The sequence below is a fragment of the Leuciscus leuciscus genome, assembly GCF_965113295.1.
Source record: "Leuciscus leuciscus genome assembly, chromosome: 8".
NCBI lineage: Eukaryota > Metazoa > Chordata > Actinopteri > Cypriniformes > Leuciscidae > Leuciscus > Leuciscus leuciscus.
Window position 1 is genome coordinate 2,256,431 of NC_138732.1, and position 15,006 is coordinate 2,271,436.

Genomic DNA, 15,006 nt, shown 5'->3' on the forward strand with positions numbered 1-15,006 from the left:
TTTTTAATTGGAACGGTTTATTAAACATGATTGTTTTTGTTTTGAGGATCATATTTGATGCATCAGGCTTTTATGGCTCATAAAGTGAGAATATGGAGGGGAATAAACAGCTCAGTTTTATTCAGACACCCAAACTGAGCAAACGCTTATATTTATATGGTCAGAAAGTGATGAAATGCGAATGCTTATGATGTAAATCAACATGATCTTTATAACAGTAGCAGATACTTACATAATATGCATATAAATATCAATATCCACCAATAATGTCTTAGTAAGATGATATTTAAATGCTCAGTTTTATGATCAGAGCTCTGTAGTTTTAAAACATGTAATGCAATGATTGAGCAAATAAACCTGATGATCATATTTGATCTGTACTAGAGGACGTTGAAACGCATCGATTTGCAAATTTTACAGAAAATGCTTTAAAGACTTCAGCGTATCTAACACACTTTTTTACAATTGCATCAATTCTCAAATGGTAAAGTCCCATGTTTCTTTCAGAAATATGTCACATTGTGAAAGTAAAATGATTTGCCCTGTTGACTTTAAAGAGCAACATTGTCTTAAGGCAGTTCCTCAACCGTTGACTGTTTGAGAAGCGTTAGCGGACGCTGGTTTATGCTAATGCTACGCTATAACGGCCTTTGAGGCTGAAAATGCTAAATGTACTTGCATTGCATTATGAATCGTGGAACGCAGTGATGCATGAACTCGAGCTTGCTTAGCTAAAAGGTTTTGTGTACATGCGTCGAGTGTTTCAGGCTTTAGATGAGCCACACACACACACACACACACACACACACACACACACACACACACACACACACACACACGTCTAACCCCTGCTACAGTACAAGTCAAAAATAGACAAACACAGGAATGTTATTTCGCACAAAATGATATTTTAAAACCGAGATCAACCACTAAGACACTCATTTTTACACCATATTAATGTAACATGTTGTGGAAATAAATGACATCAAAACAAAAAAATGAGTCTCTCCTTGTTTTATTTGCATGCTTGTTCCAAATGATATTGGAAAATATGCTGATGGCATCTTGATGGCAGTGACATTTGAACAGTGCAGTTTAGTAGTGATGAGTTAGATGCGATCTTATACAGATATATGGCACGTCTAATTAACATTCTTAATGTCTTAATTACTAAGATAGAGAGTAAAATACTGACGGTAGCCTCACTAATGCTTCTAGTGTGTGTGTGTGTGTGTGTGAGAGAGAGAGTGTGTTTTTGTGCGTGAGTGTGTGTGTGAGAGAGAGAGAGAGAGAGAGAGAGAGAGAGAGAGTGTGTTTTTGTGCGTGAGTGTGTGTTTTTGTGTGTGTGTGTGTGTGTGTGTGTCAGGGCTGCCAACTTTTGAGTTTAGCTTGGAGTGAGATTTTTGTTTGTGTGGGGGGGGGGGGGGGGGGGGGGGGGGGGGGGGGGGGGGGGGGTTTATGTAAAAACAAATATTGCATCACAATTGATTGTCAAAACATTTGGTAACTAAATAGAATTTTATGAAGTTTAGTGACAACATGTTACAATGTTTACATTGTACAATGACTGGTAGGATACAGTTTTTATTATTGCTTGACAAAAATGTCAAGATTTCAATTCCATTCTTGTGATTTGATTCCGATTTTGATTCAATATTGACTACTTTGGAATGGATACATGTTTATTTTAAATTTTATTTAAAAAAATAATCTCACCTAATGCTGTAAACATAGAGGGCCCAATCTGCTGGTATTATTAAAGGTTAAAAATAACAAATGAAATTAAATATAATTCAGTTTTTGTTATAATAACAATTATTTAATGACATAAGTAAAAATATAATAAATATGTAATATAGTGCTCAGCAAAATCTCCTCTCTAGCTATTTTTTCTATTCAATTAACATGCTATGGTCATTAAATGGCTTTCCTGAGGAAAATGTAACGTTATGTGACATAATTGTTCTCCTGCTATTATATATTGACCTCTTTCCGTGGTTGAAAAACACTAATTGGTCGATATTATGTATACTTTCGGTAAGTTGTACTGCATCTTTAAATAAAAGAGTAACAGATGATGGGTTCACGTGCACTTGAACTGAGACACTCAGCGATCTGTCACGTCACATTTACAAGCGCCAAACGTATTTTTTGTCTGAATTTCATAATCAAATTGACGGAATCTAAGAGCTGAGAATTAGTTTAATATTAAAAGTACCTCTTTGCTCCGCAATTTTTCTGTGCGTGAGAAAATGGATGTGTGGCGTGAGAGCGTGTGAAAAGTGTCAATTGCGTGAGTCTCACGCTCAATGCCTGAGAGTTGGCAGCCCTGGTGTGTGTGTGTGTGTGTGTGTGTGTGTGTGTGAGAGAGAGAGAGTGTGTTTTTGTGCGTGAGTGTGTGTGTGAGAGAGAGAGTGTGTGTGAGAGAGAGAGTGTGTGTTTTTGTGAGTGTGTGTGTGTGTGAGAGAGAGAGAGAGAGAGAGAGAGTGTGTTTTTGTGCGTGAGTGTGTGTTTTTGTGAGTGTGTGAGTGTGTGTGTCAGACCCACGGCCTCAGATGATTCAGTCTCACTCTGAATGCCACTTGGGTTTGAGGGAGAGCCGGTGTCGAGTTACTCCAGTGCAGATGGGTGTGGGCGGGGCTTGTAAGAGCATGGCTCCGCCTCTGGGGAAGAAGACCGTCACTTGACGACAGGACGGGAGGAAACATGACAGTCGTCGGCCTCAGAACTTCCTGTCGGCCTTTAGGCGGAGCGACCGGCGTCGAGGAGTGATCGTCGATTACAGATACTGAAGCAGTGTTCAAACCAGTACAGTATAAATCAGAGAAAGAGGCGAAGTTAGGGGTGGAGCCCGTTGTGTTGTGGGCAGGGCTTATGTTAGAGGTGGAGCCTGCTGTCTTAAAGGTGGAGCCTGTTTTGTTAGGGGTGTGGCCTGTTGTGTTGTAGGCAGGGCCTGATATGTTAGAGGTGGAGCCTGCTGTGTTGTGGGCAGGGCTTGTTATGTTAGAGGTGGAGCCTGCTGTCTTAAATGTGGAGCCTGTTGTGTTGTGGGTGGGGCTTATGTTAGAGGTGGAGCCTGCTGTCTTAAAGGTGGAGCCTGTTGTGTTAGGGGTGGAGCCTGTTGTCTTAAAGGTGGAGCCTGTTGTGTTAGGGGTGTGGCCTGTTGTGTTAGGGGTGGAGCCTGTCCTGGAGAATACGCCCTGAAAGAGACGTCGAGACCTAGAGGGTTGATCTGCGGAGATAGAGAAGTAAACCATAAGTTTGGTTAGTTTTCCTCAGTGCTTTACTCTGAAAAAAAAACATTTCCGTTAACAACTGATCGAGCCAGTTAACTGTCAGTGTCCCTGGAGCTTTTTTAATAGCCTTTTTTCACATATTTTAATAATTATCACAAATTGTGTATAATTTGAAAGCTTCACTCAAAATTCATCCTGTAAAAACCTTTTTGGAAGTGGACATTGCACAGTAATTTAGCGGCTCAATTTTTGTGACATCAATTTCAAATTTTAAACACAACTTGGTGAGAGATATGGCTTTAGATTGTTTTGTAAAATATATAGATTGTGTAAGTTAAATTAAATATTTAGTTCGGCACACTCAGTAAACGAACTTCTGTACATTTTTTACACTTATTTTTTTTTTCAATCTGCTTTAACTCATTAATCCATGTTTTCACCATATTCTTTCTTTTGATATATTGCATGTTCAGATATTCATCAAAAGTCGGGGTGACAGTTAACAGGTTAAAGATATCGGTAGCACTTTACAATAAGGTTCATTAGTTAACATTAGTTAGTATTAACTAACATGAACTAACCATGAGCAATACATTTGTTACTGTATTTATTAATCTTTGTTAATGTTAGTTAATAAAAATACAGCTGTTTATTGTATGTTCATGTTAGTTCACAGAGCATTAACTAATGTTAACAAGATTTTAATAAAGTATTAGTAAATGTTGAAATTGACATTAACAAAGATTAATAATGCTGTATACGTGCAGTTCATTATTAGTTCATGTTAACTAATGCGGTTAACTAATGAACTTTATTGTAAAGTGTTACCAAGATATTGTCATTAACTAGTTAAATTAACTAAATTAAATTTCGTGACGAACTGTGAGACTGAGTTCTGCTGTCGCTCTGATAAACCATCGGCGCCGAGTTGCTTCCCTTCATCTCGTGCTTCTCCGGCACGAGTGATTGGTCGCTCTGTGTGGCGTGTGGGCGTGTCTTTGTGGAGGGCGCTCGATTGGCTGGTGTTCTTCGGGACCGTCGGCGTCGGCCCTCTCTCCTGATTGGCTGGTTCGGGTGGAGTCCGTCTAACAAGCCTTTGGCCGCTGCGCGAGCGAGCACTTGCTGTGGCGTTTCTTTCACTTCGGGTTCAGGCTGTGTAGGAGACAAGCAAAGCAAAGGCTGAAAACATTGTATCAGGGTTCGTTTATATGACAACGATGAACTAAAAATTAAAAAGATTTTCCTTTGTGTTTTTCATGTACAGACGACAACGATGTCAAAACGATCCCCGTTCACACGGATCTGCGGAAACGACTAAAATCGCTGTATTCTGCTGTTAGGCCAGTAGATGGCGATGTCACTTTGTAAAGAAACACTATGCGCCTTTAGACTGAAAATGTAACGCATGACGGCACCGTTTTCACAAATTCGTGTTTTTGTAGTTCACGCAGAGATGATAACATGACTCTATCGTTTTTAAAAAACTTGCACTTTAAAGGGATAGTTCACTTTGAAATAAAATGTTGGTATGTTTTAGCTGTCCTCAAGGGCATCCAAGATGTAGGTGTCTTTTTTTCCGCAGTAGTTTCAATTTTTATATTTTTAGGTCAAACCGTTCTTGTCTGTCAGTCATATAATGCAGGTCTATGGTCACTGTCTCAAAGAGCATGCACAGAGTCCAAATTAAAACAATTCCCCGTCGTCCAAATTAAACAATTCCCCATATTAAGTACACATTGATGGCCTAAGACACGAAACGAGCGGTTTGTGTGAGAAAACGAACAGTTTTTATATTGGACAGCCATGTCCAAGTGATCTGAGGGCGCGGGCGGGTATAGATATATACACTAGATATCGCCTTGGCTACGGTTTGGTTCCAATGAACTGCAGTAGCCAAGGCGACATCTAGTGTATATATCTATACCCACCCGCGCTCTCAGATCACTCGGACATGGCTGTGTTCAAGAGGTAAAAACGATATAAATACTGTTCGTTTTCTCACACAAACCACTCGTTTCGTGTCTTAGGCCATAAATGGCCTACGAGTCTACATCCCTACCAGAAACCTACGATCGGTCAACGAGCGACGTCTCGTGGTTCCATCACAGAAAGCCACAAAATCACTTTCCAGAACATTCTCATTCACAGTTCCATGCTGGTGGAACGCTCTCCCCACCCTCATCCGGAATGCAGAATCCCTGACAACATTCAAAAAACAGCTGAAAACCAATCTCTTCCGTGAGCACTTAACCTTATAGAAAAAAAAAAAAAAAGAAAAGAAAAAAAAATTCCTTTCCCTTTGAAACATCACTTATCAGGCTTATGCTACTCTGAATAATACCTGAACTTCGTATTTTGAGCACTTCCTGCGTTGTTGTTGCTTTTGCCTCTTTATGATGACTCGCTGAATTTAGTCCTAATTTGTAAGTCGCTTTGGATAAAGGCGTCTGCTAAATGACTAAATGTAAATGTGTACTTACGATGGGGAATTGTTTAATTTGGACGACGGGGAATTGTTTTAATTTGGACTCTGTGCATGCTCTTTGAGACAGTGACCATAGACCTGCATTATATGACTGACAGACAAGAACGGTTTGACCTAAAAATATCAAAATTGAAACTACTGCGGAAAAAAAGACACCTACATCTTGGATGCCCTTGAGGTAAGCTAAAACATACCAACATTTTATTTCAAAGTGAACTATCCCTTTAAAACCCTTTTTCAAAAGTTTGTGTTTTCAGGACCCAAAACGCTATTGTCGTGTAAATAAACGGTAATTATAAGTTTTACGTTTTTAGTTGAAAGTGGTGTCGTGTTGTAAACATACTCTAACATGTTCTGGAGAGTCACTTAGATAAAGCATCTGACAAATGCAAAAAATATATAAATGGCAAAGAGTCACTTAGATAAAGCATCTGACAAATGCAAAAAATATATAAATGGCAAATCAGTCGAACTGTGGGGAAAAACTATAACTAATATATAATACAAAACAATAAAATATTACTATTTATAATAATTAAATATAATTTATATTCATTTTAATATAGTATTATTATATAAATAGTAAATACACAAGGTAAAATTATAGTAATTAAATAAAATATTTTTAAAATATATTATTAAAATGTATACATTTTCCTGAATTTTTTGAGCCAAATGGGGGAAAAAAACATGATGTGTGGACCAACCAGAAACATTTCCAATTATTCAGGGAAAGATATTTTTCTCATAATTTACGTTTCTCTGTGTGTTGCATGTTAGTTCAGTGTGTGTTACTTAAAGGATCATCTGCTGTCTCAGCACCACACACACACTCCCAGTGAATAATTCAGATGGTGTGTGTGTGTGTGTGTTGAGGACGCAAGGTTTTGCCCTGTTGACGCTAACGCATGCAGACATGAGGCTGAATTATTCAATACGTCCTGCCCTCCTCCTGAACATCACACATTTATTGCCCATCGTGTGGTTATGATGCAGTTCTGGTCCCAGATTATGGTCATTATGTTTGTCCTTTAGCTGAACACGAGGTCACACACACACACACACACACACTGCGGTCTACACTCTTCAAAATAAAGGTTCATTTTTTTCACCTTTAGGTGATCAGTTCTGAAAAATCAATGGAAAGATTCCGTGAATGTTAAAGATTCTTCATGGAACCATCAATGCCAATAAAGAACATTTATTTTTAAAGAACACCATGCTTTCCATCTTCATCTGTCTTCAGTGTGTAATGTTGCTGTTTGATCATGAAAAATCTCTGCAAAGTCACACAGTTCTTCTCTATATCAGTGTCAGTGTTTCTGAACTCCTGAAACGCCTCCATTGTAGTCGTGAGTTTCTTCCGGGAACGAACACGTCACAGTATTCCTCATTATAATAATTAATGCGCAGAATAAAGGGGCGGGGCCTGGTTGAGTTAGTTAGTAGTGTGTTAAACTGGCGGTTATGGGAAGGGGCGGGACATTTCCCAAACACACTCGAAGCGCTCGACCAATCACAGCACACCGCTCCAGCCGACCAATCAGAGCACAGTGTGCTTTTCAGAAGGAGGGGCTTCATAGAGACGGGAAGTAAACAGAGCGTTACTGACAGACTGGGAAGAGAGGAACCGCCCGCAACAATGGAGAATATGAGGAAAATAATCAACATTCAAGCAGGAAAACATGTTCTAGCAGAGCCTGATTTTCTTCACATAGTAGCACAATAGCCTTAAATTACTCTAATTTATGGTCATACAGAAAAAGAAAAAAATGAAAACAGAATCTTTAAGATGTCTACTTTTGTATGTGTCCACTTACAATCAAAACAAGACATTGTGCTTTTGTAAAATAAAGAAAATAAACAGGGTGTGCGTTCTGCCTCTCCGCCTCGGGGAACTTTTTTTTCTTGAGCACGTCTATAAACTGAAAGAAAACTCAGCGAATACTTGTCACACCTTTATGAGCCATATATCTTTATAATCATTTAAGTGTGTACTTTTAAATTATCCAATTCAAAAACGAAAACAAATGTTCTATTTTTAAGTAATTTGTATGAAACCAATAAGATGTCCAGTTTCTCAAGCGAGAGCTCATTAGCTCTAATGTGACCACACACACACACACACACACAAATCGTCCACTTGAAGGAAAGCGCCCTCATTATCTCTAAACAAAGAATCAAACTTCATCATTCCTCTGCTTTTCCTTGAGTTTGGAAGACACGCTGTGAGCTTACATTGGATTTACCTCAGAAGAAGAAGGAGAAGTTTGTTGCATAAACTTCACATTGTAACTGAACTGTTGCTAGACTAAAATGTATGAAATCGACGGAAACACGTTGAAATATGAACTATAGACAGGTAGGCAACATTTAAATGCTAAATAAATATGCATGTATGACACGAGAGTGTTTGTATGCGCTTTCATATAAAACATAGCATGATCTAAAAGTAGGCTAGTATGAGTTTATTTACACTAACATGATGAATATAATAATATATAGACCGGTGTTTACTATGAAATACTGTGTTCGTGGATATCTGCTCAATCATAGATGTTTATTGTAATGTGGTAACAGTAATGTTTCGAGGATCGGCTTGATGGCTTCAATAAATGTTCTCTGCGAGCGCTGAGAGTTCGGGTCACTCGCGCTGTGCATTTGAAAAGCAAAACGCGCCAAACATTAGGATATGTTTTTACTCCAATCTCATTTCATAACGTCAGAAATTTTTTTAAGTCAGCAAAAAAACAAACTGTGAACATGTGGATATCAGGAGCAAAGCTGCACTATTTGGTGAAGAAAATCTAATTTGGATTTTTCTGGTTAATATTACGATTTTAAATTCACAAAATATATATATTTAGGACCCCCCCTCTCTGTTATTAACTATAAATCATTAAAAAGGAACACTTCAGTACACTACACTGAGAAAAAATATGGATTATCATATGTTACTTAAACATTCACATGAGACTCTGTACACAAACATGGTCAAATGAAATAAAAGGTATGCTAAATGAAAACTGTTTTATGAATGGCACAGAGGTGTGTGACTGTTGGAGTCTCACTGTTTAGATCAGTGTGTTCAATAATGTGCCTTTTTGACCCTTGTTGTGTATCTTCTGATTATGTTGTGTTGTGTAAATAAATCCAAACAATCAATAAGCCATTCTAATCTCTCCTCATTCTTTGTTCTGGTTCCCTCACAGTCCCACCTGATTTATGGGAGGGTCTTTGTCTTCCCAGATGTGAAACACATCGATATTCATGATGATTCACGCCCTCCTCGCGTAAAGCTTTCTTACACAAAACATGTCTTACAAAATTTTAAATCAATATATTGTTTGTGGGCAGGGTTAGGGCAGGAGGATTTTCACATAATTATGAAGCAAAAATTCTAGACTATGTGATCAAATGTTCAAAAGTCTTGTGAACAAGTTTTATGGCTTTATTTCAGTGACAATTTTTATTTAGATTTTTTTAAACCACGCATTTTCTCAAAAATACTAACTTTTACGTACATGCTGCTGACATATTATTGTAGCAGAGTTTGTGCTGATTACAGTGTAATCAGACTTTAGCCATGACAAAGCACAAATGTCAGAGCGTGTCAGAACACCTCCAGGGCCCAGAGGGTTAAAAAAGGGCATTATAGGTCCTCTGATCTGAACGCTGCTGAAGACTTTATTGGTCCCAGGTGAGAACGTACAGATGCATCATAAAACCAGGAGGAGGGAGGATGGTAATATTTCCACACACGCGTCTAATAGCCTTTTTATGAGACCTTCTTAAGTGAACCACAATAATCTTTATTAGTGGCTTTTATTAGTCATGGCAGGAAGGATATGGGGGCTTGATGATGTTTTTCTGACTGTCAGAGGAGGGATAAATATGAAGGATTGCTGTAATCTAACACAGGAACGTTCATCATATATGAAACGTAAAAAAAAAAAAAACATGTTTACTGGAGATCATTTCAGGGGAACTTTGATCCACCAGAAAGATCCCAGTAGGAAACTCAATCGAGTCTCTTTCTCCGTCTCTGCGCTGAGTTATTTTTAGCTGCGGATGAAAGCAGAGCGAGGGAAACACGGGATTCCTCAACAGAGACAGTGGGATTAGAGTCGAGGAGAACATGGACATGAGAAACAAAGAGCGTCTCCATCAAACCCCAGAGAAACTCCCAGCATGCTTTGAGCTTAACTAGCATAAACAAGATCGCAGAGAAACAAAAATAACCAGCCTAAAAACACAGTATCTGCTCCAGCTCACAGACTCGCTCTTCTATCTGTTTTTTTATTATTTTAGAATATATAAATAATATACAAAAATTTGGCTCAAAAAATATTTTAGGAAAATTCATTTCTAAATATTTAAATAAACATATTTTAAATATATATTAGTCATTTTACTACTATCGCTTTTGGCTTTGAGTATTTTTTGAATAAAAATCTATTATACTGTATATATATATATATATATATATATATATAATAGATTTTTTTATTTTACAAGATATAAACTTGTATATATATAATTTGTTTAAAAAAAATAAACCAAATTTATTAGTGTGATAATATATATGCAAGTATACCAATCTGACCAATATTTTCACTTCCTAAACCACATTCAAGAGCTTTCAAAGACACAAATAAGAGTAAAAAATACATGATGCCATTTGTTTTTGAATGCTGAACTAATATATTGATCCACATGTCAATCACACTCAGGGGGCGGGACTGAGTCAACGCTTACATCGAGGCTTTAGTCAACGCTTACAACGCTTCAGTAATTACTCTTTTAGGGAATGTAACTGATGTGTTAGGGAATGTAACTGATGTTTTAGGGAATGTAACGCTGATGTTTTAGGGAAGGTAACTGATGTTTTAGGGAATGTAACTGATGTTTTAGGGAATGTAACGCTGATGTTTTGGGGAATGTAACTGATGTTTTAGGGAATGTAACTGATGTTTTAGGGAATGTAACGCTGATGTTTTGGGGAATGTAACTGATGTTTTAGGGAATGTAACTGATGTTTTAGGGAATGTAACTGATGTTTTAGGGGAGGTAACGCTGATGTTTTGGGGAATGTAACGCTGATGTTTTAGAGAATGTAACGCTGATGTTTTGGGGAATGTAACGCTGATGTTTTGGGGAATGTAACGCTGATGTTTTGGGGAATGTAACGCTGATGTTTTAGAGAATGTAACGCTGATGTTTTGGGGAATGTAACGCTGATGTTTTGGGGAATGTAACGCTGATGTTTTAGAGAATGTAACGCTGATGTTTTAGGGAATGTAACGCTGATGTTTTGGGGAATGCAACGCTGATGTTTTGGGGAATGTAACGCTGATGTTTTAGAGAATGTAACGCTGATGTTTTGGGGAATGTAACGCTGATGTTTTAGAGAATGTAACGCTGATGTTTTGGGGAATGTAACGCTGATGTTTTAGGGAATGTAACGCTGACGTTTTAGGGAATGTAACGCTGACGTTTTGGGGAATGTAACGCTGACGTTTTGGGGAATGTAACGCTGATGTTTTGGGGAATGTAACGCTGATGTTTTGGGGAATGTAACGCTGATGTTTTAGGGAATGTAACTGATGTTTTAGGGAATGTAACGCTGATGTTTTAGGGAATGTAACGCTGATGTTTTAGGGAATGTAACTGATGTTTTAGGGAATGTAACGCTGATGTTTTGGGGAATGTAACTGATGTTTTAGGGAATGTAAGGCTGATGTTTTAGGGAATGTAACTGATGTTTTAGGGAATGTAACTGATGTTTTAGGGAATGTAACGCTGATGTTTTGGGGAATGTAACTGATATTTTAGGGAATGAAACATGTTTTAGGGAATGTGACGCTGATGTTTTAGGGAATGTAACGCTGATGTTTTGGGGAATGTAACTGATATTTTAGGGAATGAAACATGTTTTAGGGAATGTAACGCTGATGTTTTAGGGAATGTAACGCTGATGTTTTAGGGAATGTAACTGATATTTTAGGTAATGTAACGCTGATGTTTTGGGGAATGTAAAGCTGATGTTTTGGGGAATGTAACGCTGATGTTTTAGGGAATGTAACTGATATTTTAGGGAATGTAAATCTGATGTTTTGGGGAATGTAAAGCTGATGTTTTGGGGAATGTAACGCTGATGTTTTAGGGAATGTAACGCTGATGTTTTAGGGAATGTAACGCTGATGTTTTAGGGAATGTAACGCTGATGTTTTGGGGAATGTAACTGATGTTTTAGGGAATGTAACATGTTTTAGGGAATGTAACGCTGATGTTTTAGGGAATGTAACGCTGATGTTTTAGGGAATGTAACGCTGATGTTTTGGGGAATGTAACGCTGATGTTTTAGGGAATGTAACTGATATTTTAGGGAATGTAACGCTGATGTTTTGGGGGAATGTAACGCTGATGTTTTAGGGAATGTAACGCTGATGTTTTAGGGAATGTAAGGCTGATGTTTTAGGGAATGTAAGGCTGATGTTTTGGGGAATGTAACGCTGATGTTTTGGGGAATGTAACTGATGTTTTAGGGAATGTAACGCTGATTTTTTAGGGTATGTAACGCTGATGTTTTGGGGAATGTAACGCTGATGTTTTAGGGAATGTAACGCTGATGTTTTAGGGAATGTAACGCTGATGTTTTAGGGAATGTAACCCTGATGTTTTGGGGAATGTAACGCTGATGTTTTGGGGAATGTAACGCTGATGTTTTGGGGAATGTAAGGCTGATGTTTTAGGGAATGTAAGGCTGATGTTTTGGGGAATGTAACGCTGATGTTTTAGGGAATGTAAGGCTGATGTTTTGGGGAATGTAACGCTGATGTTTTAGGGAATGTAAGGCTGATGTTTTAGGGAATGTAACGCTGATGTTTTAGGGAATGTAACGCTGATGTTTTAGGAAATGTAAGGCTGATGTTTTAGGGAATGTAAGGTTGATGTTTTAGGGAATGTAACGCTGATGTTTTAGTGAATGTAACGCTGATGTTTATACCTGTCGTGTGAGCAGAGCTACGAAACAGCCATTGTGATGATCTGATGCTTCCAGTCTGAAGAAACTGGCCTTCATCTCCTGTGAATCGTCCTCATTTTCAGTGATGGAGTCCTGCAGGAGACCTGGAGAACTCAGCCTGACACACGCACACACACTTTTATTACTCATTTTGTCATGCATTAGTGCAAAAGTGTGTAAAAAAAAAAAACACACACACACACACACACCTGTAGGGCGGCGCTGTGGAGGAATTCTCCTGTGATTGTGAGAGGATCGTCTTCAGCACCTCCTCATTCTCCTCTGAGTAAACAGAACAGGTGGAGTAAAGCACCGCCCGCACCTGAGGAACTGAGGAACACACACACACACACACACACACACACTGGCATGACTGTCTGTTCACTGACAGACAGCTTTCCTGTTGCTCAAACAGTAGAGTGTTGGCGCTTGCAACGCCAATGTCATGGGTTCTATGGAAAGCAAGAACTGATAAGAATGTAAATGTGTAACTTGAAATGCAACGTAAGTCGCTTTGGATAAAAGTGCCAGCCAAAATGCATACATGTAAATGTACACATCAATCGATTCGTGCTGGCCGTTAATTAACGGTTTGTTAATCTGCAGGGAGGAACGGAGCCTCTTCACGCTCTGGTATTTCAGACTCTAAAGCCCCTTTCACACAGAGATTCCGGAAAATACACGGATAAAGTGACCCGGGATTTGACCCGGGTTCGTTTGATTTTGGTTCATTCGCACTGCCAGTGATTTTCCGGAATCAGAGAGTGCGTTCACACACAACCCGTAAAAATCCCGTAAAGACACGTGACATCGATGTGACTTGTAATCTCAGCAGCGTCTTAAGTTTGCTTGAAACCACGCTTGTGCATTTTTTTCTCTGATTCGATCATAAAATTGCGCTTTACGTACCGTTTCACAGCTGGAGAACGATCCCGGCTTCAGCGTCATCACTACGACACGGCATTATTACGGCTTTTGTTCACACAGCGCGCGTTCCGGGACTGAACACGGCAATGTTACTAGGTCCCGACCCGGCATCGATCCCAGCATAAATCCCGGGTCGAGTTTGCGTTCACACAGAAGGCGCTCTGGCAATTTGCCGGCAATTTCCCGGGTTCAAAGCGCTGTGTGAAAGGGGCTTATCACACACACACTCTCACACACACAAGATCAATAACACACAAATCATCACAGAAATTATGAATGCCAATACAGCGAGGCATGTTCAAATCACTCATCAGCTTATATAAACCACTGGATCAGCTCTGGTTACACCGGATCATGGGTTCTCTGCTGGTCTACACCAGTTTATGCTGGTTTACATTAGTTTGAACTAGTTGAGCTCAGTGTTGTTGAAAGACTCAATGAGAGGTTGATTTTACTGGGGGGCACGACAACATTGACCAAACCAAACTACAGGATATTTATGGTGGCTAAATAATGTAAAAACTGATGTGCATCACAGGTGTTGTCAAAACTTAAACTATGATTACATTTAAAAATATTGAATAATTTTGAGTTATTATTTTTCTGAATCATTTTTTTAGAGTGAATAATTTTTTCTGAATCATTTTTATAGTGAATTGTTTTTCTGAATTATTTTTTAGAGTGAATACTTTTTCTGAATTAGTTTTGGAGTGAATAATTTTCGGAGTTAATTATTTTTTAGAGTGAATAATTATTTCTGAATTAGTTTTTGAGTTATTTTTTCCTGAATAAATTTTTTATAGTGAATTATTTTTCTGAATTAATTTTTATAGTGAATAATTTTTCTGAATTATTCTGAAATTTCTAGAGTGAATAATTTTTTAGACAAATGTTTTTAACTCATCCTGATTTACTATTATAGATCCTTTACTGAAGTGTCTAAACTCGGAGTGAAACGCAGCTCGCGTCTCACACATGCACACACACACACACACTGCAAAAAATGCTTTTCTTACTTAGTATTTTTGTCTTGTTTCCAGTCCAAATATCTAAAAATTTAATCAAGATGCATTTACTAAAGTAGTAAAATGCCATAAGATATTATGTCTTGTTCTCTGGGGAAATAAATCAAAATTAAGTGAGTTGTTGCTTAAAACAAGCAAAATTATCTGCCAATGGGGTGAGAGAAATAATCTTGTTTCTGTCAGAATTAACATTATTTCTCTGACCCCATTGGCAGATAATTTTGCTTGTTTTAAGCAACAACTCACTTAATTTTGATTTATTTCCCCAGAGAACAAGACATAATATCTTATGGCATTTTACTATAG

At 38.2% G+C, this 15,006-nt stretch overlaps 1 protein-coding gene across 3 annotated transcripts in view; it reads right to left on the reverse strand.

Moving 5' to 3' along the window:
• Positions 1 to 2,520: 2,520 nt before the first annotated feature.
• The window catches only part of LOC309504002 (putative methyltransferase NSUN7), a 45,573-nt gene continuing 33,087 nt past the window's right edge, over positions 2,521 to 15,006 (reverse strand). For 2 of the 3 annotated variants that reach the window (XM_082176951.1, XM_082176950.1), the window contains exons 10-13: positions 12,958 to 13,078; positions 12,731 to 12,866; positions 4,118 to 4,388; positions 2,521 to 3,232 (exon numbers count right to left, since the gene is read on the reverse strand). In XM_082176951.1, the coding sequence (XP_082033077.1) occupies positions 2,538 to 3,232; positions 4,118 to 4,388; positions 12,731 to 12,866; positions 12,958 to 13,078 (1,223 nt within the window). In that variant the 3' untranslated portion in view covers positions 2,521 to 2,537. The remainder of the gene's footprint in view (positions 3,233 to 4,117; positions 4,389 to 12,730; positions 12,867 to 12,957; positions 13,079 to 15,006) is intronic. The other variant, XM_082176952.1, reaches the window with a different exon arrangement.